The following is a 25,170-nucleotide window of genomic DNA, read 5'->3' as shown; positions in this document are numbered from 1 at the left end:
CACGCAAACGAAAATTGCCATTTTTATCGTTGTCTCTTTGACAACAACAAAAATGAATGAACTGAATGCAAAATATAAAAATCAATCGATAGATCGATGTACATACATACAAACAACACACAAATTAGACGCCGTTGCATAATCGCTTAGCAGCAATAAAAAAGATACGAGTAAATCCAAACACCAATTTGTCGCTATATAGGCCCTTACCCCACTCACCTGCTGTACATGCCAACGATTCGGAAGCATTTAATGGTGTTTGTGAATTCCTTTCCGCCTAACTGCCAATCATTACTGGCCATCCCCCGCCGCTATTTTTTTTTTGCATATCGCTCTACTCCACATGCAGGGGTTTTCATGTCGTGTGTTGGCTTTTCACTTTTCACTTTTCACTTTGTATTTTTTTTTTTTTTGTTTTGCTTTGTTTATTTCACGATTATCTACTTATGAAATATATGTATGTATATTTAATCGGTCGTTTTTTACTTTTCTTTCGGCAGCTAAATGTACGCGTCACCACCATGGACGCCGAGCTGGAGTTTGCCATACAACACACGACCACCGGCAAACAGCTCTTCGACCAGGTCGTCAAAACGATCGGTTTGCGCGAGGTCTGGTTCTTTGGCCTGCAATACACCGACTCAAAGGGTGATTTAACATGGATTAAACTTTACAAAAAGGTAAGAACTGTAACTGAAGTCATTTTAAAAATAGTTTTATTATAATTTATTTTTTATTTTTTTTTTAATACTTTTGCTATTTGAGTTCGAATTACGAAACTCTTTGTTATAATTAGGGAATTCACAAGACGTGTTATAACCGTCGTAAAATCTTAAGCTTGACATATTTTTATGTAAAATAACGATTAAAATGGTTTTAGAGCGTTTCTAACTACACTGAAATGTTTAATAAACTGATAAAAAATATAATTAGCCCCACCTAAAACCATTTTAACCGTTATTTTACATAAAAGAATGTTAAGCTTAAGATTTTACGATGCTTAACATGTCACGTGAATCCCCTAAATGAGTATTTCGGTTTATTAGTCGGTGGCTATCACTGAAAGCTACGAAAATGCTATCGCTGAACTCGGAACAGCTACGCACGTAGCATTTGGGTCTTTCCATGAAAATGTAAACCGAAAATGCAAGCAAATGAATTCAAACGGCTTTATAACATTAAATTTCGTATTCAGATGGCGGAAAAAGGTTTTGAAAACGCGAACCGGGGTGAGAGAAGAACTGAAAAAATTTAATTAAAAATTTAATTTAGTATGTGTTACTAGTAAAAATATTCTATGGAGTAAAAATCTGTCGCGTACGTTATTGTTTCAACATATATCGTGTATATAAATTTAAAAATCACCGCAATTTAAAATTTTTAGAGTTTTGATAGTTTTTAATTTCTTGAGTTTCACCTTTTTAATAACTTGAGTGGAATTCCAAAATTTTCTAAACCTTCAAAACTTTGTGAAGTTTAGTAAATCCCAATTTCTTTCTGCATTTCTTTATTCATTCTGAACGTTTGGAATAAAATTTTTTGTTTACTTATTCTTTAGAACGTTCCTGATGATATGTTAACGTATATTTCAAGCGCATTCTGCTTATTCCGGCTGTGAAATGGGATTATCCGGAATGTATAAAGAAACGCAGGCACGCATGAATACTAGATTTCTAGAAATTTTTTATTTTTCAAAAATTTTGAGAATTGTAGGAATTCTAACAAATTTTTTCTAAGTAAAAGTGTCGAATATACAGGATTGATCAAACGAAATTAAAAGTTTTCGAATGTTGAAAACATTTTCATATTTCGCCGTTTTTGGAAAATTCCCCTACCTGGGTCCGCCACTGGATTCAGTTATCGCATTTTCGTAGATTTCACGAAAATCGGACTAGGATGGATTCAGTGATAGCCCTGATATTAAATCCGACGACCGTCATATTCCTCAAAAAAAAAAAAACATAAAATGCATACAAACAACATGGAACCACAAGACAGCTGATTTGCAGCGTCCCACTTTCCCATTTGTCGCGGAAAATGTCCGGACTTTAATTCTCTCTTAACTTCCCTTATCTAGATTTTCGTCGTTAGATCTTCAAATCAATCAATGCCCAGAAAATAAATGAGAACGGCAAAGGATACAATTTTTCACAACAGAAATGCACTTCCTAATCTGTCATTGTCTGCCGAGCGGCCACCTCTATAAGAAACATATTTTTTATAAAAAACAAAAAATGAAAGTCCAGTGTTGCCGCCGTACATACATACGCTTTGTTCAATCAAGAAGGATGCGTCATTTTTTATATTTTATCAGCATGTTCGGTAGATTTGTAAGCGGCGATACCTTTTTTTAATACACACTTCCGTTCCACCCAAGAAGCAGTTGTTTTTCAAACTGAGTTCCTCGAACGCAAAGCATTTGAAACAGTATTCTTGTGCTGCAGCCAAAGTTATTAAGAACTGACGCCAAAGCCAAAGGGAATTCATATTAGCCTGAACTCGCGCAGGCAACGTTTGCATGAAGCAATTTTTTTACTATCTACTCCAGCTACAAGCTCAAAATCCCTGCTTAGCGCAACTCACACGCACACTTCTTTCAGCGCACTGACGGAACACCCAGAAAAATTTAATTTTTGGGGATGCTTTTCAGTCTGATCTCCAGTGTAAAATATCCTTCAGCAACTCTCAAATTTGAAAATATCCAAAAAAAAAGTACGCGAACTCAAAATTAGCAAAAACTTGCAAGTAGGGATGAAACGATACCATGCAGGTAACGATACCGTTACTTGAAAGTAGTATCGTAAGAAAGTAGCGATACACGAAAAATATCGGATCTAAAGTATCGATATGAGGTATGAAGGTATTCCGTATGAGCTGGATTAAATTAAATTTTTTAATAATACAAATTTATAAGTTGACAAATTCCATTGTAGTAAAAATTTACGGATTTTATATGGTGAGTTCTTAGAAAGCTTAAATCTCGACACGAAAGTAATAAACATTAATGGCCTTATTCATATAAAATAAAGAAGTTTTAAAAAAGGTTTACGAACTTTAAAATGTATGAAAACTTAATTTTATGAAGCTCTTTAAAACTCCTTTATTTTTTATGAATAAGGCCATAAATAAATAAAAGACAAATAGTCATATCTAATCATGTCCACACAATTAGTTTTTTTTTGTTTGTTAAAATTAATTTAATATACATATGTGAAAATCAAAAATACGTTTTGATTTACTTATGTACATACATACATAATGGCACAATAATTACTATTTTTATACCCAATGGCATTCGTACAGCCAGAATCACCGGCCATAAAGACCATAAAGTACTTGAAACGCGTTAAAAAGTATGTGGATAAAAAGACAGCAGATGGCCACCAACACAACAGTGATGTTAGCGACGAAGACGACGATGCTGACGATATGGTGAGCCTGTCGTATAAGTAACCGAAAGAGATACAGCGTCATTAGCAAGCAAGAACAGATCTCTAGTTTTTCAAATCCGCTTTAGAACTGAGTTGGGATGTAGACAACGCGCTAAACGAAAGTAATTCTTGTGACCCCAAGTGTTGTTTTTTTTTTTGTTGTTGTTTCGTTTGACTTATGATTTTAAAATTATCATATTATATTTAGTATGTATCTTCCAATTTAGCGTAGTGCTGAGTGCTGTTTTCCCTTATTCAAATTTTACTCTCATTCATACATATGTAACTTTTTTTTGGTTCCGCTGAATTCTTGTTTTTACAATATTAAAAAATTATTGTGTCACTCTATTCTCATTCTCACTAATGCACCCTTAAATGAATATAGACTGGATCAATGCCATTCTCCACATGGGTAATTGTTTTACTAGTTTATTTGAATCGTACTAAAATTACGTTTTTATGTTAACAAAAAAAAAATGTTGGTCATTAATATTTGTCCACAAATTTCTTTCGGCAGGTTTTAAATCAAGATGTGAAGAAGGAGAATCCCCTGCAGTTCAGATTCCGCGCCAAGTTCTATCCGGAGGATGTGGCTGAGGAGCTCATTCAAGACATTACTTTGCGTCTGTTCTATCTGCAAGTGAAGAATGCCATACTGTCCGACGAAATTTACTGTCCACCAGAAACATCCGTTCTTCTCGCCTCGTACGCCGTTCAAGCGCGTCACGGCGACTACAACATGGGTGTACACACAGCTGGCTTTTTGGCCAATGACCGTCTGTTGCCACAACGCGTGATCGACCAACACAAAATGTCCAAGGACGAATGGGAGCAATCGATCATGAATTGGTGGAAGGAGCATCGCGGCATGCTGCGCGAAGACGCCATGATGGAGTACTTGAAGATCGCGCAGGATCTTGAGATGTATGGCGTGAATTACTTTGAAATTCGCAACAAGAAGGGCACCGAACTGTGGTTGGGCGTTGACGCGCTCGGTCTTAACATCTACGAACAGGATGACAAGCTGACGCCGAAGATCGGTTTCCCTTGGTCGGAGATCCGCAACATTTCGTTTTCGGACAAAAAGTTCATAATCAAGCCAATTGACAAGAAAGCGCCCGACTTCGTCTTCTTTGCGCCGCGTGTTCGCATCAATAAACGTATTCTGGCGTTGTGCATGGGCAATCACGAATTGTATATGCGACGCCGCAAGCCCGATACAATCGATGTGCAGCAAATGAAGGCGCAAGCGCGTGAGGAGAAAAACGCCAAGCAACAAGAACGGTGAGTTGGGGTGGATGACAGGGATTTTCGAGCTTTATTAATTTCGCTTTGTCTGATTTCAGTGAGAAGCTGCAGTTGGCACTGGCAGCACGTGAACGTGCCGAGAAGAAGCAGCAAGAGTATGAGGATCGTCTGAAGCAAATGCAAGAGGAAATGGAACGCTCACAGAAGGATCTGTTGGAAGCACAGGAAATGATACGCCGCTTGGAAGAGCAACTACGTCAACTGCAGGCAGCCAAGGACGAATTGGAGCTGCGCCAGAAGGAACTGCAAGCCATGTTGCAACGCCTTGAGGAAGCCAAGAATATGGAGGCAGCCGAGAAGGCCAAGTTGGAGGATGAGATCATGGCCAAACAAATGGAAGTACAGCGCATCCAAGACGAGGTGAACGCCAAGGACGAGGAGACGAAACGTCTGCAAGACGAAGTGGAGGAAGCCAGACGTAAACAGGTGGGTAAACTTATAAAAGCATTGATGTTGTTGAAATTGTGCCGTGGCAGACGGTAGAATTGTGGATTAAGCTAGCCGCATCATTCGTAGAAAATCTATGAATTCGAATGAATGCTACGAATACGAAAAAAATAGCTTTCACTGAATTCGAGTGAACTCGAAAATATCGTTACTTCGAATGCTGCACTTTGATGATTCGAAATCAGCTGCTGCAAAGGAAACAATAGAGACATAAATACTATAGGTCATGTTGCTCCTGCTGTCCTACCAGCCCCAATGGCGGAGTGAGCAAAGCACTACAGCGCCATTTGAGAGATCCGAACTCGATTCCGAGTCCTCGGGCAGCGGAACTTTTTCGCCCTTTTTTAACTTTAGATTTTATTCTATTAAAAAGAAAAATATATATATATTTTTTTTTTATTTCTTTGAATTTTTATGATATTAAAGTATGTAATTAGGTTGTTATTAAACTATAATAAATTTGGAGTATAATAGGTATAATAGTATAATAGAACGGGGGTTCTATTTTTATGAGAAGCTGTTTTTCATGGCAGAAATACAATCGGAGGTTTGCGACTTTCTGACGAAGAGCGAAAGCTATTAGAATTTTTTGTTTGTTTTTAATTTCTTGATGTTGGTCGGAAACTGGGCTTGAACTCAGGCCCGGCGGAATGGTAGAGCACACTGCTAATGAAATTAAACAAACAAAAAAATATTAAATAAAAGTAAAATATAAACATAAAATGAATTAAACTATGTAATTAACAAAGGCCCTAACTAAAACTTTTTTTGAAACTGCATTTTTCACAGAATTTGGTAGGTGGTATTAAAGAACACCTTCAATTAAAATTTTAAAGTGTACAAAAAACAACAGAGTTACATGCCACTTTTTAAAAAATCCTACTTGTTTTCGATACTCTTTTTAAAATATTTTTCTTCGTCTGTAAAGTAAAGAATTTGTTAAGAAAAATGTTAAGAAAGTGAAATGAATTAAAACAAACAGAGTAAAATCAAAAAACATTTAACTATTTTTTTTTTTTACATTTCTGCAACGCTAATGACTCTGTAACAACAATAGAAAACGCCGCCGGTTTTAGAGAAGCTCGTTAATCTGAATCAACGCTGCGATCTGTCTAGGCTACAAAATATACATACATACATACATCTGTTTTAGTACATGTAAACAAATTTGCGATATACTCAATAAAATATAATTTCGATCTTTTAGGCGGAAGCTGCAGCAGCGCTTTTGGCTGCATCGACGACACCTCAGCATCACCACGTAGCAGAGGATGAAAACGAGAATGAGGAGGAGCTTATGAATGGCGATGGTGGCGGCGATGTTTCGCGCGATCTGGATACAGACGAACATATCAAGGACCCCATAGAAGACAGACGCACACTAGCCGAGCGCAACGAGCGCCTGCACGATCAACTAAAGGTAAGCACAAGATAATAATTTGCGAATTTTGCGCCGTTGACTAACAGAAGATGTGTCTTTTGTCATTAGGCTTTGAAGCAAGACTTGGCACAATCACGTGACGAAACGAAGGAGACGCAAAATGATAAGATTCACCGTGAGAACGTGCGTCAAGGCCGCGATAAATACAAGACATTGCGCGAAATTCGAAAAGGCAACACAAAGCGTCGTGTGGATCAATTTGAAAATATGTAAATTGTAACTGCGCGGAGTTGGGTGCGCAGTATTTCAGCGTGACTGGTAAGGCTAGAATGCCAGTCTTTTGTATAGAACAACAGGACCAATAGAAGCGTATACATCAACATTAAACCAGCAACATCAATTTACAGCATCTAATCAACAAACTAAGTGAATGCACTTCTGCGCTCGATCGACTGCGTCCAACCAAGTCCATCGTTATTTAGAAGCAAAATTTATTGTTTACAAAACAAAACAAAACAAAACAAAACAACAAAAAAAAAACTAAACAATATTTGATATACTTTTGATAAAAGAAAGTCTTCGATGTCGCAAAGTAGATAAAAAACCCTAAAACAAAAAATCATAAACGCTTACAAATCAAATCTATAGAAACAATCAAATGCATTTTCTTACCGTTTTGGATAAGAGTTTAAAAAGAAATAAATCGAAGTATTGCTGCTCCTACTAAATATGTTTAGCGATTTGATTGTAAAATCCTATTAATTTTCTTTGTTTTTGTTTTTTCTCTTGCTTAGTTTGCGTAATATTCCTGTTTTTGGCATTTATTTAAATATCTTTAAACTAGGAACATGAATAGAAGAATATGAAAAGGAAAAGTGTGTGAAAAAGATATAAAACTAATTTTGAATTCTTATTAAAAGCATTTTCCCACGCGATACTAAAAGTCAATTGTTTTTGTCTTTAATTAAGCTATTTCAACATAAAATTACAAACGTGGCAAACGTCAACCAACAAGTTTTTTTTTTTGAATCGTTCCGTCTTTTTAATTATTTTATTATTGAGTACCAATTTTATATATACTTGCGGATATATATAAATTGGATTTTTTTGAAAAACTTTTAAATGATATAAATACTTTAAGGTATAGTTGTTCTATATTACAATTATTACACATTATTATTAAACAACAGTACTATTAATTTGAAAGGATAAATGGAAAGCTAATCATTCAAACGAGAAAAAAAATAGAGCAACGGGAATCCATTTACATAAAAAATTGTTATTATTACTTGGCAGAATAATTATATTATATATAATATAATAAAATAAAAATAAACTATTGTATTATTAGAAAACCCCGAAGAAGACATTCTAAGGATTTAAGCATCCTAAGCTTTCAGCGCGTCGGAACAAAAAAAGGGATGTTTAGTTCACAAAGCACGTGAAGAGATTTTTAAATTTGTAGAAGATGACTTCATAAACATGTGTTGGATAGATCTGAATCTGTCTATATACATATGTACATATATGTATGTATAAATATTAAATTTCGTATTACCAGGACGCCTGACCAAACGGCTGAACCGATTTCGATTCCATAAAAAGTTTATTTATTTATTTATTTTTTTTTTTTGGAAAAATTCAATGAACTACTAGATCGAGCCACAGTCAAGACACAGATCGCAGAAATGTGTTGAAATTTCCTGTGGTTTTCATTTCGTCGCCTCAGAAAACGAATGGCGAATGTGCAACATCTACTTACTGTAGTAATCCTTACTAATTACTTTAGTATGGATTAAACAAGGATTAGCCGCTACAACAACAACAACACAGGAGTCACTTAACAGTAGTAAGGGATTGCATGTTCTCAAAAACTTTTGTCTAGCAATCGGTTGCTTGTGTGTGGCGGAGTTTGTAGATTTTTGTCATTTATTTTGGCAGGTTAAGCAAAACATTGATTGAAGGACTAGTCGAGTGGTTTAAATAATTGATTGGTCAACTTAGACTTAGTCAGACTTGGCATAGTATGGTTTGGTGGCGTCGATATGTACATACATAGTGCATAAAATGTTGTTGTAGCAGCATATAAATTCTCCAATGAGTTTTTTGGGCAGTGAGCTGGAGTGACAGTCCTTGCTTAGATGTAAATTTGGGTCATTCCGGTTACTTAGACCCAATTGTCGTGTGAGCGTAGCGCATAAAAATGCACTCGAGTGCATAAAATAGATAATTCCGGTTGCAAAAGTCCACGCATGTGGGAAATATTTTTGATCAGAATTCACCGAATACTGGGCTTCCGCCCGGAAAAACAAAACAAATTGTGGTATAAATACTACGCCACAATAATAATAAAAAAAAATCCAGTTTAGCACGAAATTGCATCGTATAGTGACTTGGCGAAAATCACTTTAGATTGTTACAGCGCCAATGAAGAAAAAACATTCGAGATCGATTGCAGCTCTGTAAAAAAATAAACAAACAGAAAAAAATGAGATGCGAAAAGAATGGGAGAAAGCATTTTATTTTGGTGGGAGCAAGTTTAATTTCATAGGTCTGATGAGTTCAAGGATCACCAAACTGTTAAAAGTTGAAAAGCCTGTGGACTGTATGCCAACACTGCATTAAGTATTGCTAGGATGTTTTATAAATTTAAAGGTAAGTATTAAACGTTCAAGTAATATCGCTATTCTTTAAAAAAAAATTTTTTTTTGCTAGTCTGCGCGTAATATCTACTTAGTATTCTGGGCTATCAGCTAAGGATCAAACGATTTTCGTTCGTAGCTATTTGGATTCAGTGATAGCATTTTCATAGATTCCACGAAAAATCGGCCTACGAAGGATTCAGTGATAGCCCTGATTACTTTAGATATACAAGGTGGCGCAAAAGTAACCTTGCGATGTTTTTTGGCTGTAATTTAAAAAAAAAATGAAAAAACTTTGATTCTTCTTGTGGATTATTTTTATTTGGTCTTTTAATTTTTTTTACATCAAGTCGAGAATATGATGTCATGTAAATGGCCGCCGCCACAGTTGATTGCCATTTGAGCCCTTTTTATGGCATTTTCCATCACTTTGGCCAAAACTTCCGGCGATAAGTCCTCACATTCTTGACGGATATTGTCTTTAAGAGCTGCAAGAGTCTGAGGCTTGTTGACATAAACCCGCGACTTCAAAAAGCCCCACAAAAAGAAGTCTGGAGCGGTCAAATCAGGCGATCTTGCTGGCCAGTGCAAATCGCCAAAACGGGAGATTAGGCGCCCAGGAAATGCATCCTTCAGCATATCGGTTGTGGCACGTGCAGTGTGTGCCGTTGCACCGTCCTGTTGGAACCACATGTTTTCCAATCCCAATTCATCAAGTTGCGGCAAAAAGAACTCGTTGACCATGACATCCTCGGCTACAGCAGCAATATTCTCTGCAGAACGGCTACTCCGGGGTCTGCCACGCCTGGCAGCATCTCGTGTTGTGCCAGTCTCTTCGAGGCGAGCGGCTAAACGTCGCAGTGTTTCACCAGTAGGCGTTGGACGGCCAGGAAATCTGCGACGAAATTCACGTTGTGCCAAAGTCACCGACCGATTATTGGTCAAACAAATAGTCAGCAATATTCCGCGTTCTGGAGCAGTGTAGCGTAACATTGTTTATTAACGTGTATTTCCCATGTGTTTACTACACAAATGTCAAAACAGAACTGACATTAGGGGCCAATCGCAAAATTTATTGCATTTTCTGATAGGAGGATTACTTTAGCGTCACCTTGTAAATGTTGATAGTTTTCTCTTTTTTTCAGCAAAGTGTTTTGAAAATGACGAATTTCGTATACATACATACATACATATAGGCCCTTATTATGAGTTGCATTCGATTTTCGATCCTCGCTGGTTATCGAAGATCGAATGTGAAATTCGTGCTATGAGCTATGCAACGGTGTCGAAATTTTCCTTGAGTATCGAACAGAAGTTGAACGCCAGCGAGATTTTCAAGCATGTGAAGACGGCCGGTGAAAATCTCGCTTGCGTTCTGCTTTTTTCTCTCGCAAGCCGTCGTCACGCAAGCGAGATTTTCCAGCACGTGAAGACGGCCGGTAAGCCAGCGATATATGTACATAGGGGTGCGAGTTCTATCCGGATTTTTTTTTTTAATATCGGTATAAACGCATAACCGGATAGCCGAATATACGGATAGTCCCATCCCTAATAGTCTGTATGTATTTATAAATAGGATTCATTCTAATATAATTTCTATTTTGGATATTCTGTGTAAGTTGTATACTTATAGCAATATACATACATAGTGTGTAGTAAATGTGCGTAAAAGCAATAAGAAAATAGTTTTCGAAACCCTGCAAAAATCGCGACTACTCCATGCATGCATGTAAGGAGTACTCCCGAAGGACCAAGGAGTACTCCAAAATTAACCACAATTCATATAAAAAATATGGTCCAATTAACATTGCGATGTCCTAGGGCAGGACCATATACTCCATCTCTGCATTACATCAGAGTAGCACAAAACTACTCCCAACATACTCCAATGACATTGTCGTTATATTTTTTCGTTTGTACGCGCTTTTGTTCTTCACTTCGCATATGCTTTTTTTGAAATTAATAAAAACCAAAGACAAAAATTAAAAATTAAATGTTGCCTCTGATGACATTCGAACCCGAACATGCAGGGAGCTAAGAACTAACAGCTAGCATCTCTACACGTTCAGCTACATCCAGACATGCAAATGTACTTTCAAATGCTTAACTTCAATCACACGTCGTTAAAACACGAGCAGTGATCGGGTAACAATAAGCTGGTGCAGAGACACGAGTTGATCCGCTACAGCATGACAGAGGAGCACTTTTGTAAGTACTCCAATATACCACAAATAGACTACATGGACCACCGATTTTTGCAGGGAAGGTACTTTCTACATATATGTATTTGAACATACATTCCGTTACCTCAACATCGAAAGGACCTAACTCATTTTCTTTCGAAATCCAGCTTTGTAGAAAAGTCGGCTAGTTATTGACTAACCATTTAACTAGAATTTAAAAGTAACGAAGTATTAAACTACATATAGCCTTTAATAAAAACAGTGTTTGAAGAGAATTTGTAACTAAATAACTTAAATTTTTATTAAATTAAAAAGTTACATGCCACAAAAATTAGATAGGGCCTTTCTATATTAAAGTAACGAACGATATGTACATACATAGTGAATAAGAACTTTTTTAATGTTATTGTTAAATACTGCTACCAGAGTACGATATATACATATGTATAAAATGGGCTGCTAATTTTTTCTTCGATAGATTAGCGGATGAGCCAAAAATGGAGCTTTTTTTTTTTTAAAACAAAAATGGTTTCTTGAAGGACAACAAAAACAGTTCAAGCTTAAATCTGTAAACAAGCTTAAATCTGTATACAAATTAAAAAAAAAATAAAATAAATTACCGTAATTATGAGAGCTTTGATGCTGTTTCTGGACTTTAATAACTCAGCCAAAATTTTACCGATTTAGACTTATGAGATATCATTTTTTTATGTCTTTGCAAAGAAACTCGACAGTCGGGTCTGCGTGACCGGAACGACCCAGATGTATACTTGGTCAAGGACTGTCACTCCAGCAACACTCCCCAAAAACTCTTCGGGGAACTTATATGCAGCTACAACAACAACAACAAGAACAACATCAAAGACTCAATTTTCGGAGGTAATTCGTTATGTATGTTCTTCTGATCTATAAAATAAAATGGTACATGAAAAACACGATTTAGCAAGTCAATATGAAAATAAAAATGCATCAATTGAACAAAGCAGCTATCAAATATAACATTTTATTTTATCCTTTTTTGCTAAACTTGGGGGCAATACATGTATGTTCATACATAAGTAGATAAAAGTTTCGAATATTATCGAAAGTGCAAGTTCATTAACATAGTTGGCATTATGCCTATAACTTATACATGTACATACATATTTAGAAATGTACATACCAAAAGAGGCGCAACTCGGAAAAAATTAGGCCGGTTTTTATGCATTAACGAATTCATAGGATTTATCTCCAATTAATGCAAATACTTGTTTCTTCACGATTATTTCTAACTAGAAAACTACTGGTATACCTGTTTTTTTTTTTTTGTATTAATTGCGTTGAATCTGTACGATTCACAACCAGTTATATTTCGGGATCTTATATTTGAGTTGTGCCTTTTTTGAAGACGATGTGCGATATGTACATATACTACGAGTACAATAGGCGGTCTTTTACATTTCCATTCCCATAGATGAAAATCAAAATGATGACAAATGATTTATTTATATTTGCACGTACTTAGATTTTCCGCACGAGGAGGTATGAACGACTGACTATGTATATACCGTTACGTATATGTATGCATATTCGATAAGGCCTCAATGTAGTATTAAAAAGGAAATAGTAAATTTAAATATGTCTATCAATCAAAGTCTAGTTTCCTCCTACAACCGCTTGTTAATCCTCCACTTTTATTTCTCCAGTCGGTTTTGGCCGGCCCACACTGGGATTCAGCAGTACCTTGATGAGATACTCTACAGATGGTCGTTCGGCCGTTTGGAAAACAGATAGTCCACGCTCCTCGATAGCTAAACGAGTACTCGGACCGATTGCCAACAATTTCCAATTGTTTATGTTGACATTGTGCGCCTTGCAATATTCATGGACGCAATTGACACCCGATGGCGAGAAGAAAGCGAAGTACTCTACGTTTTCTGCCTTCAACGCAAGTTCCATATTCTCGACCAGTGCTGGATGGCAAACGGTTTCGTACACCTCACAAGCGTCCACCTGAAAGCCATTCTCTACCAATTTCGAGAGAAGCAAATCAGTGCGCAGATTGCCACATGGCAGCAGAAGCGGCAAATCGCGGGAGCCATCGAATGTGTCCACTATGTAATCGCCAAGATTGCGTGCATTACCTGTTTGCTTGCCGTGGGTGAAGAGCTGTTGCAGTGACGATAGCGCCAAATTGTGTGTGACCTCGCCAACTGCATAATTATGTAACAGCTTCCAACCGCTATGCAATTCCGAGAATTGCAATGCCTCGCAAACGGCTTCGACGCACCGTGGACTGGTGAAGATGATGCCCGCAAAGCGATCTGGTGTCTGTAGTTTGGCCCGCAATTGATCCAGATTCTTGAACCCGAAACTGAGTGTCGGCACAAATATTGGATTGAAGCCGTTAGAATGCAGTTCCTCCGCGTACCGGTCATTACTCTCCGATTCAGATTTAAAAATTATCACAGTGCGCCTACCACTCATATCTTCGGTTCAATATCAATGAATCTCTAGTAACCAAATGGCTCTTGCAGTTGCGAGTGGTGATGTGAAAAGCTTTTGAAATCAGCAGGTGGCTAGAAGCAAATCAACCAATCTCTCAACATACGAGTGGGTGGTGGGCGGAATCTCCAATGAGTGGATGTAGTTTTCTGATCAGAGAATGTTGTTGTAGGGGCTAGCGCAGAGAATGTAATGTGCAGTGTTGCATTTTTAGCGTAGCTAACCCAGAGTTGTACATGAAGTAGTAATTTTTACATAAAAACCGAAAGTACTTAGACCGGAAACATTGGTACCATGATACAAAAAGCACCGAACTTATATGGCCTGAATTAGACCAGAAAACATCAATATTCCCAGTTCTCAGTAGAAACTAAATGTCAATGCCCATTGAGTTAAGGTGGTATCGATTCAACAAATACAACAACTACTTGTATTTTGTTTTTGCTTCTAGCGGGCCATTGTCAAATTTCAGCTATTGTTCCTCGCATGAAAAAGGGCGACGGAAATGACAAACACTCTCACGTTTTCACTCACTCACTAGCGAAATACAAAATTTTGACAATCAAACGCTACTCACAGCTGATGGAACAACACCATTAAAGTAAAAAACAATAATTTTTGAAAACTCAACGTTAGCGATATTTCTAGAGGGCGGGGTTTTTGTCCGATTACAAAAATTTTCAAGACAGTATTAAGGTCAGGCGCAATGTGTACATCAAATTTGGTACAGATTGGTGAAGTTGTTTTTCGAGATACAAAAATTTTACATATGTGGGCATGCCACGCCCAGTTTCCAAAAAATTTTACGAAAAACTAATTTTCGCTTAAGGTCCATTGAAAAAATCATTTTGGAGTAAATATTTAAAAATTCGTTAACCGCTTAAATAAATAAATATTTTTAGTAGCATAGTCTTTATTTCTTTAAGATTTTCGTACACTTTCAGAGAAATTCTTGTTAATTTTAAGATGATGCATTAATGCATCATGTATGTTTACATGGCAGTGTTTAGCTTACAATTGAAACTTCAAAAATAAAATACATAACAATCCAAAACCACTAATGTAATCATTAATGTTGTCAATAACATGTTAATATATCAATAAACAAAACATTTTGAGTGTTTGCTTTAGAAATTTAGTCCACTGTCTTGTTTTGTTAAAATAATTTAAAACAAATAATCCGATATAACTAAAAACATATTTATAATGCAATAATAACTATAATAATCTTATTATATGTATGTATAATAAATTAGACATCTTCTTTTATCAGCTCAAAATCTTAAGTGTAAGTTTAATTAAAGTATAGTTCCCTTAGTAAGCATAAATAAATAATGTATGAGATATGATGAAAAATTTTAGAAATGATTTATCCTTCATTTGCACTAGTTATGAAACCGTTTGGCTCTCCTTCCATTTTTTGAGCAAGTCACCGCGTTTATATTTATATGTGGGCAGCGGCAACTCTTCGTTTATTTTACGCAAATTGAAAATATCACGGCCAATACTCTTTCTTTGAGTAGGGACACCCCAAAACTCTGATTGTGGAAGACTACCCAATGGTGAAGTCAATCCACAATTCACCGACAAAGGTGTCTCAAACGGAGGACTAGATAACAACGACGGCCGTGGCGAGTAGGCTGAACGACTGCCCGAGTCGATTGGCTGGAAACTGCGTTTAGCGTCTAATGTTTTTTGCTGCTGGGCGACATCATTACCATCAGTGGTTAATGAGTTTTCACGAGACACATTCAGGCGATCATTTTGTGACTCGAACCCCGAAGACTGTGATGAAGCACGTGATAGATTTTCTCCAATAACGGCCATTGCCACACGTGACTCCGGGAAGTTCTTGTTAGCTGAATTTAAAGAACCGGCAGGAAATATTGATGAAGCCGATGTGTTACTGGCAATACATGTAGTGCTGAATCGCGACGGAGTAAGCAAATTCGTCGATGCTGGACGGGTTTGTTGGTAAACCGCATTACTGGAGAGTGAAAACGGTGAATGTAATGCCGTTGTATTCGCCGAAAAAATCCGTTTATTTATTGAGTTAACAGGGCGATATTGGGCAAATATGTGATTCCTTTGTTTTTGAATTTCATGTGCATTAATTTCTCCACTAAAAGAAGCATGCTGGAGTGAAGTGTGTGCAATGTGATTGCCGCTTGTACCAAACAAAGTAGAGCGTGGCCGTTCAGGATTGTTTATCTCCCAGTTTGAGCCAAAAAGTGGAGCGCGAGAAGTCAGTGTGGCAGATGAGAAGGCTGTGTTAAAGTCACCAATGGTTGAAGCAGCATACTGTGACCGGTTTGAGCAAGGATTAGATTGCGCATCGAAGTAGCACGATTTGTATGTGGAATTCGGAGAGTACCGCGTGGCAGGCGCATTGTGCAGCGAAAGTGTTGATGATGTCACTGGTGACTTAAATAAACGCCCCTGTTGCAGTGGTGATGCTTGTCCACCGAGTGAAGTGGAACGAATTGTGCTGGTACTGCTACTATTAAGCTGCTGACTCAACATACTAATCGTATCCTCATCACTTAGGTAGTCTTCAGAATACATTTTATGAAAACTACTCGTACTAGCATCATGCATTCTGGGAGAAAATTCTACTTCATTTGTCACTGAAAGAATAAGTGTTAATGCTGACGAAATTAGCTGTAGAAAAATAAAACAACAAATAAGTTTCTTAAGCAGTTATAGTGTCGAATTGTATATAACATACCATTAATCCAGTTTGTGGAAAGTATAATTGTTCTTCTAACAAACCTCCTGCAAATGCACTCCACAAGGCCAACAAAAATGTGAAGCGCGTCAACTTGAAGCCATCAATTATTTTATAGCTGAAAGACATGCCCAATAGTGCAAAAGGATAGAGGAGCACGTATAGTGAAGAAAAGTTAATGCGTGCAATTTGAGGCATTTTCAGTCCCAATGAGTACAGGAGCATCATAAAAATTGTACGTGTAAAAAGTTTGATTTTCTCTATCAAGGGGTTCGCGCCGATTCTAGTCAAATATGCGACCAAAACACGCGCCAGTGCTAATACATGTGATATTGTTGTGAATAGCTGCTCGCCAAGACGATCTCCAAACACAGTCGTCAGATGCTCACGGGTCAAAGCGGGCAGCATTAATAATAAACATAACAAATTTACCATTGTAAGTAATGATATGTGAAGTGAAATACGGCGTTTCCAATGTTGCCGTTGAAAATGGCGGATTTGAGTAAAGTGGGGCTGCTTTAACGTTTCCGCACCTTTTATAATGAAATCTAGAAATTTTGATCCAAGTACCATTTTTTTCTTTTCATGAAGTACTTTACGCAAATGACGGTCGCATGTTCCACACAAACGATATTGCTCTTCAAGTTTGGCTCTGTGAAAAATGTAGATATCAGTAATTTATTCATTTATTCCATACACATAGGTACATATTATTGAAACGTTACAAACTTACTTGTAGACCTTAAGCTCTTCATCGAAACGTGTTTCAGTTTTTGGTTCAAATTGTGCCAACTTTTCCACCTTTAAGCGCTGTGCCTCATTGCATTCATAACAAAAACCGTTCTTGGAGGCGCTCAACGCCGATGCTGAAATATCATGCTCAGATGATCTATTCCTCCCCAATGTGGTACTACTGCAATCTAGTTGTTGAAATATTTCGCGATTATAGTCCCCATCTTTTGTGAAGCCATTATATTGTTCGCAATGCGGACACGTCCAACTGTTCGATTCCAAGTAGGGCACACGCGTATTTTGATTGCAAAACCAACAGTTCACTGTAGCATCGAATTTGGACCTATAAATAGAACTCATAGCGATTATTAGGCGCGATATATTTAAATCGCATGTATGAGATCACAGCTTAATAAAGTATATACACACATACATAATATTAATGTAATCAATTTAAAATAAGTTTTAATAAAATGCCTCCAAAAAGTATTGAATTAAAAATGCCAAACCGGTTAAATGAGGTTAGGTAGTCGTGTGCGGGACTAAAAAAAAAACTTTACCGAATTTTCACGTAGAGTTTTTGCAGCAGTAAAAGTCCGATAAATGTGAAGGCCAGGATTGGTACCGCGCTCACCGCCAGCGATAGCAGCAGTTGATTGTACATTTTGTAATGTAATTAAATTGTATCTAATCTTTTTCAATTTATTAAGGATTTTAAGCACAATCCGCGCAAAAAAAAAAACAACGCATTCACAGCTAGGGACACGAATTTCGATACGAAACGATAACATATCGATACTTTTAGCATTCGATACCGATATTTTCTACTCGTTAGTTTTAAAACGATATTTTTTGGAATCGAGTACCTGAATCTTACTGCCTGTCTCCACAGGATAAAGTTTATATCCTGATACATAAGAATATAAATAGCCAATGGAGACCGCTCACTGCTCTTCAAGAGCAATATATATCAGAGCTTATATCTTGCCATCTATTGCCGGCAATTTGGTAGTTTGACAGCTACATTTTCATTTGCACGAAAACTTCGTGGCTGCAACATCATTATTATTTTGATATAAAAGCAAAAATTGAACTGTTTCCTGTTAAAATATTTGTAATTATGTACTTGGATGTAAAATAGCCTATTTTCAAAAATTTTTAAGCGATTAAATATGGCAAAAATACATTTTCAAAGCTATCTTACAAATGCTTATATCAAGATATAAAAAGCCCCCACAAATATTGCCACTGTATAACTTATATCTAGCGACCAAAATGACAGCTGGGCAGCAATAAATTTTATCCTGTGGAGACGGCCAGTTACGGCGCGATTACATTACATTGTCTTTTCTAATAGATTTACCTTCTTTGCTTATAGATTTACCTTCTTTGGACTTACGTTCTTTGGGTAGGCCATCGGTGTTCGCCTGTGGAGTTCTGCGGTTAGACTGCTTTTACACAGTTCAAGTATTGAATTCAATTCTGCTCGCATGTGGAAGAGAGGGGGTGAGAAGAAAAGGGACGAGTACACATGCGTCTGTACGGTCAAGTCGTTTCAATTTTCTTGTTTTGCTTTTGGTATTTTCGTTGCTTCCCATTTAAAGAACCAAAAACTTGAATTCAACAGAATTGAAACTGCTATTACCTTTCGGAAATATATTTCAACTTGCAGCACTAGCGAACCTGCAATTCGCCTTTCAGAAATAAAAAAAGAACCTCTTTCGAAGACATATGCAAGATGTGACCGCTCATGCAACTGCTTTCTGAAATTTGGCAATTTGACAGCCTTTTCGGAAAATATTGCATTGCCATGTCTGACAGACCCTTTACGTTCTTAGGTTAATTTGGTGCAGGGTGGCACCACTCATCCCAATGGAACAGCTGATAACCATTTTGACGTTTCTCTTGTTTTGCTTGGTCTTTTTTGAGCGCTCTTTGCACGTGTTTTGTTCGCTAGTATTTATAAAATTCGGTGATTAAATTATTTTTACACATTTTTTAATAAGTGAATCAACACAATGCAGCACGACGATGTACGTAAAATTCATAAACGTAGAAATTTTGTTTTGCTTAGAACTGAATTCTTATTTTTGTTTACAGGTGGTGTGGAGCATTATAAACAAATCATTTTGCTCACATAAAGTCAAGTAAGATAAAGATATGTTTTTATAAGTATTTTGATTAATAAAAGCTTTTTTCTTTTTCACAACTAGAACCGATACGCGTACGTTTTGTCGACATGAATACAATTTAACCGGTCTTTGTACACGCCGCACATGTCCGCTGGCTAACTCACAATATGCCACTGTCCGCGAAGAAAAGGGAATAATTTATCTTTACATGAAGACGGCGGAACGAGCACACATGCCTAACAAACTGTGGGAACGTGTAAAATTGTCACGCAACTTCGAAAAGGCCATCGAACAGATTAATGAAAACTTGGTGTTTTGGCCAAAGTATATGATTGCTAAAAATAAGCAACGTTTTTTGAAAATCACACAGTACCTCATACGTATGCGTAAACTGAAATTGAGGCGGCAAAAATTGATCGTTCCACTTTCGCGAAAGATTGAGAGGCGAGAAGCTCGCCGAGAGCAAAAGGCATTGATTGCCGCTAAAATCGACAACCATATCGAAAAAGAGTTATTGGAACGATTAAAAAGTGGCACTTACCAAGATATTTATAATTTCCCACAAACGGCGTTCAACAAAGCGTTGGAAGCGGAAGAGGTGGAGGATGAAGAAGTAAGCGAGGATGAAGAGCAAGAAGTTGAAAAAGAAATGGAAGTGGACGAAGAGGTGCGGCGCGAGTTGCTTGACGAAGAATTTGTCGAAGCCGATTCAGATGAGGAAGAAGACGACGAGGACGAAGATGATGCCGGCAGTGATTCGGGCGAGCGGGAAGAAATCGAAAAGGACAGTGATTTTGCTGCTTCCGATAGTGAGGGTGATGGAGAAGATATTGAGGTACGTAAAATTTTTGAAATAAGCATAATTTTAATGGGAAGTGTAGGCAAGCGCGGGTGGTTAGATCTAGTAGACGTTCCCACGACAGTCTGGGCCTCGTAACCGGAACGACTCAGATTTATATCTGGCCAACGACTGTTACCCCAGCAATACTCCCAAAAAATTGTTTTGGGGAACAATAACAACAAGTAGTACATACGATACAAAAGATTATTTTTTTTTTAATCCAAGAATTTGTTGAAATCTATTTATAGTAATAACGTTACTATAATTTATGATTCCAACTGTTCATTTTTGCGCTGCTAAATAAAAATGAAACTTGCAGTTTAATGCCCGCGTTCGTTTTGTATCCATGCTTTTGAAAATATAAATTATGCTGTTATTTGTTCAGCAATGTTTACTCGTAGTTCTATTTTTTTTTTATCTGAAGTGGTTGATTGTCTAGAACGTATTGCAAAAAGATAAAACACTTGCCGTAATTCGACACCGGTGAATGAATGTTACTATTACAATCAGCAAAGTAAAATGCTTCAGTGTGACGACAGCTTCCATTCTGATTAGCTCGACGCTAAAACGCGGGACTCGCGAGCGTATATCGCGTAATCGATCTTTTAATACAACGCGAGACTACTTAGCGTAGGGCACTATCGGTTCCATTTAAATTTATGTGGCTTCGGGCACCACGCAAACCAACCGCAAAAGTACGAAATATTTATAATATTAATATTTCATTAATTTTTCAAAGTATTTCCGCTAATAATCGCACTTTTGCAGCTCTGAATAACAAATATTTACATATGTACATATGTATGTATCTGTATGCAATAATAATAATAATAATATCTGCATGGAGTGATTATGGCATAGCGTGATAAGTTCTTAATTACTGTAACCTGCTGTTGTTTATTTTCCAGCTACTTTTTAAACATAGCTATAATTATTTGAGAATAGCCTCGATGCCGATCAAAGTTGAAAGTTCGATTTCACTTAGCTAGAAAATTTAAAAACGTGAATTGTGCAAATTTTATATACAAAAATTTTAAATTATACCGTGCACTACTCCTACCCATATACATAGATGACCATAATGAACTAATAAATTTTATATCTCCTGAAACTAATCGGTTCTTTTACCTGCAATACAGGATACGCCAGCGCGCGGTGCCTTCGTACGTGCGCCAGTGAAATCAAGCAAAAACATTGCCGTTGACACAGCCAGTAGTAGTAAAACCGCTAAACGTCGCCCTAAGAAAACTAAAGTGGAAATCGAATATGAAATGGAAAGTGAAACTGCTGCAGAGAGGCAAAGGCTACATAAGTGAGGTATATGAAAAAAACAGGCCCAGGCATCTGTTCCAGCTGACGGTGCCTATCTTAGGCCATGGGAAGTTGTGGCTTAATAGAGATGCATTTTTTAAAACGATTTGTGTGTAAAATAAAAACAAATGCCATTAAATGCTTAATTTTATTTGTTTGTGTGCATTGGACTCCTATCTGATACAACAACAACGATTCCCCACTACGAGACATTCTGGTTAAAAACCGGTTTCTAAATCAATTGCCATAATTGCAAATTAGTATGTACCTATGTATTCAATTATTTAGAACTTTTTTTTTTCATTATTTGCACACGGAGTTATAGGCAAGAAAACATGCAAAAAAAAAACAAACAAAAACAAAAAAAAAACAATTAGTGGTGTTGACCTCGACATTGTGATCTCGCTCGATATGCATATGTACGTACCTCAATTCATTTGTGTGCACTTGAATATCGGTCAAAGTTGGACTGCTTTTGGCGCAGTACAATTAGTATGTGTAAATCAGCTTAGCGTGTGCATGCATACCTATAAACACCTTACTTATACCAATCGAAATATGCACCCATATTTTATATTCTTACATTTTATTCATTCATAAAAAGCGGTAACTTGAGCGGCTTGAATGAGTTGATATTCCTTTTCAAATCTTAAGGCAATGTCACACGTTTGGTATGTAGATTTGAGCAGATTTGTACGTTTTTTATATTGGTCTATTGGTACGAAATAAAAAAATCGGGACAATTTGTTTTTGTAGACCCACGATTGGTACAATACAGCGGACTTCTATTGATAAATTGAAAAAAAAAAACAAACTGTTTATCGTGATTGGGATAAAGAAAAATATTTGTGTATTCAGACAAAATTTTGGGCAAATACCCAATCGTGTGTCACGGCCTTTTAAGTTTACATGTGTTATTTAAGCTTAATGTCCATAATGCAGCCACGATCCCTAAATACTACATACTTGGATAGATACGTTCATATCGTTACGCTTGTGAATTAAGGTGACGATATGTATCTGCTGAACATTGCACTACAACGGGGCAATCTTTTGTTCCCTCTTATTCATTACATAATTACTACACTTCGTGCAGTCTTAATTTCCTTGACATGGGGTGTATGTAACCGGAACGATCTAGATTTACATATATCTGACCAAGGGCTGTCATTGCAGCAACACTCCCCAAAACTGTTACAACAACAACACTATTCGTTCTCACGACAGTCGAGTCTACGTAGCCGGATCGATCTAGATTAATATCTGGACTAGGACTGTCACTCCAGCATCATCCCCCAAAAACTCTGAATAATTTACGTATGTATGTATATACTGTTACAACAACAAGGGCACTATTTCTCCTGCATATGTCTAACCGATATTTCATCGATTTGAGTTGCAGATTCTCAGAACTTTTAGCTGCATTGTCACAAAAAACGCCGTCAACCATTAGATCAATTAGGGCCGGTTGTTCAATGTCTGGTTATCCAGACATTATTATAGACGATCGATAAAGCATTTTTTGTATTTAACCGGACCTCCTACCTCCGATTTGTGTTAATCAGACATTGAACCACCGGCCCTTACTATGTATAGGTAATTTCTGAGGGCCAGGGAGTCGAAAACGATGTTTAACCTGAGCTACTGTTAACTAGACATTGAGAAACTGGCACTTAACATGCAACTACTTGTTAAGTTTCCGGTTAGAACACTTATTTGTATGCCTCTATTCATTCTTTCCTAGTTTCTTCTCAGAATGTGTGCATGTCTGTGTTTCTTTCAATGCTTTGCCTCGGAACGCGGAGGAGGAAGACCTGGGAAATTCGCCGCCAAAGCATTTTAAGAGTTCAAAGTGTTCGATTAAATGTAAACATACTTATAGGTATATAGCTATAGCTACATTGGGTTGTTTGCACATGCATAAGTGCATATTATAAATGTACTTACAGTAGTTTCCAATTCGTCACAGCACATATCTCCGATCTTACATTTACATATCATTGTTTAAAGTACAAAACCGCGTATCGTGGTACTGCAAAACATCGTAACTGACATTTGTGCCAAAAGTGAGATTTGCTCGCGGGAAGCTCCTGGCATCAAGCCTTTCCATTTATAGCCACAATAAAAGAGATAACCGTATTGAAATTTGACAGGCTTTTTTCTCTCCTGTAAAATTTTGGCAACCTCACATACGAGGTTTTGCATACTCTTGATACGCGGTTTTGCAATTTAAACGACGATATGTATATTGTATGTATAACATTACGCGTTCATAAGCGGTCCTTTTCAAATTAACAAGCTTTTAGTTGTCGCTAATTGAACAAAGGCCAGCTTCTGCGGTTGGGTTTACATAGCTGTACACGTTTGTTACAGACTAATCGTATGATTCATTTATTGGTGATTATTTAAGTGGTAATTTCATTCTTCCTTAAATCAGTTATTAAATATTCATGCTTTTAGGTACACCTCGATGCGTTTGCATCCGAGTTATAAATTCTACCGGAGCCCCAATTTTTCAAGAAGGTATATAAATACATATATATCTATGTAAGTTACTTTTATATCATTTATTTTTTTAAAGTATACACATCCAATGGCTTCCGTTTACATAAGTAACTGAATTGTCAGTTTACAATATTTATGTACACAGATTTGCATTTCCTTCAAACGTAACTTTCAAGAAAAACTTAATGCTATCTTATTGCTAATTTTAATTAAGATGTTATTGCCAGAAATCGAAGTTTCAGAATATATGAAAGTTCAGTACGTTTTGTTCCTAAAACTGCTTTCCGATTGATTGGCGCCTTGCATTTTGCACTGCTGCAGAAGATTTGTAAGAAAACTATTTTTCGTGAAGATATGATTACATACACATGTAAATATTTAGTTTAATGCTGTAGCAAAAATACAAAATAGTGCTCTTGTCAATTATGTTTTCTGTAATTTCGACATACATATGTATGTTTTAAATTAAATAAGTGTTTAATTCTGTTGTGTTCTTTCAATTAATAAAATTTAAATCCTAAATTTTGACATGAAAAACTTGAAATTACTGCTATAGTAGAAGATTTGAACGCAATCTTTAGAGTTTACGGAAAATTAAATATGTAGTTCATTCATTTTACAATAATTTACAAATATTTTTGTAGTTTCTTGTTATAGAACTGATATTACCCTTATTAGTTATCCGCGTTAACGTTCGCTATCAGCTCCTTAGCTTTTAGTTTAGCACATCAGTCTGAATTGCCAGCTGCATGTCGTAGCAGCACATAAATCTTCTCCTTGATCCACTCCTTGTTATATGGTGCATACGTATTTGTCGATTTTTGATAGACGAGGCAACTGATATCAGCCAACTGGTCAACGAAATCAAAGAGTTGACTTATGTCGTATGTAATTGTAGGCGTGTTGGGATTGCGCCTCTTCAGGTGTTCTTCATAGATTTTGCAAACACCTTCCATGCATTCGTTGACAGTTTCATAGTCGCTGTAAGTGCGAGTTTCAGGACGGGAAGCCGGCTGCACGAGCAGAATTGTGTGTGACATGTTGA

The 25,170-nt window shown here is 36.9% G+C and overlaps 5 protein-coding genes across 10 annotated transcripts in view; 2 read left to right on the top strand and 3 right to left on the bottom strand.

Moving 5' to 3' along the window:
* LOC118732969 (moesin/ezrin/radixin homolog 1) overlaps positions 1-7,295 on the top strand; it is a 45,736-nt gene extending 38,441 nt beyond the window's left edge. For 4 of the 6 annotated variants that reach the window (XM_036462106.1, XM_036462107.1, XM_036462105.1 and 1 more), the window contains 6 exons: positions 501-680; positions 3,817-3,843; positions 3,949-4,715; positions 4,778-5,165; positions 6,394-6,606; positions 6,676-7,295. In XM_036462106.1, coding sequence (XP_036317999.1) covers positions 501-680; positions 3,817-3,843; positions 3,949-4,715; positions 4,778-5,165; positions 6,394-6,606; positions 6,676-6,840 — 1,740 coding nt within the window. In that variant the 3' untranslated portion in view covers positions 6,841-7,295. Of the gene's footprint in view, positions 1-500; positions 681-3,303; positions 3,433-3,816; positions 3,844-3,948; positions 4,716-4,777; positions 5,166-6,393; positions 6,607-6,675 lie in introns of all 6 variants that reach the window. The other 2 variants (XM_036462111.1, XM_036462110.1) reach the window with 2 other exon arrangements.
* Positions 7,296-12,365: 5,070 nt separating this feature from the next.
* LOC118732968 (uroporphyrinogen-III synthase-like) lies at positions 12,366-14,138 on the bottom strand. Its single transcript, XM_036462104.1, has one exon. The coding sequence runs from the start codon at positions 13,856-13,858 to the stop codon at positions 13,052-13,054; it is 807 nt and encodes a 268-aa protein (XP_036317997.1). The 5' UTR covers positions 13,859-14,138; the 3' UTR covers positions 12,366-13,051.
* Positions 14,139-14,967: 829 nt separating this feature from the next.
* Positions 14,968-18,076, bottom strand: LOC118732967. Its single transcript, XM_036462102.1, has 4 exons — positions 17,897-18,076; positions 17,338-17,679; positions 16,605-17,256; positions 14,968-16,537 (listed from the first exon to the last, which is right to left on the bottom strand). The coding sequence occupies exons 1-4, from the start codon at positions 17,998-18,000 to the stop codon at positions 15,266-15,268; spliced, it is 2,370 nt and encodes a 789-aa protein (XP_036317995.1). The 5' UTR covers positions 18,001-18,076; the 3' UTR covers positions 14,968-15,265.
* Positions 18,077-19,238: 1,162 nt separating this feature from the next.
* LOC118732966 (protein MAK16 homolog) lies at positions 19,239-21,766 on the top strand. The gene is made up of 4 exons (XM_036462101.1): positions 19,239-19,369; positions 19,437-19,483; positions 19,550-20,303; positions 21,449-21,766. Exons 1-4 carry the CDS (start codon positions 19,355-19,357, stop codon positions 21,623-21,625), a joined length of 993 nt encoding a protein of 330 aa, XP_036317994.1. The 5' UTR covers positions 19,239-19,354; the 3' UTR covers positions 21,626-21,766.
* A 2,194-nt stretch (positions 21,767-23,960) lies between these two features.
* Positions 23,961-25,165, bottom strand: LOC118732965 (enhancer of rudimentary homolog). Its single transcript, XM_036462100.1, has one exon. The coding sequence runs from the start codon at positions 25,163-25,165 to the stop codon at positions 24,854-24,856; it is 312 nt and encodes a 103-aa protein (XP_036317993.1). The 3' UTR covers positions 23,961-24,853.
* Positions 25,166-25,170: the final 5 nt, after the last annotated feature.

The sequence above is a fragment of the Rhagoletis pomonella genome, unplaced genomic scaffold, assembly GCF_013731165.1.
Source record: "Rhagoletis pomonella isolate Grant_MI unplaced genomic scaffold, Rhpom_1.0 Rhpom_scaffold_00002, whole genome shotgun sequence".
NCBI lineage: Eukaryota > Metazoa > Arthropoda > Insecta > Diptera > Tephritidae > Rhagoletis > Rhagoletis pomonella.
Note: the sequence above shows the minus strand (reverse complement) of the source record. Positions and strands in the feature narration are given on the sequence as shown.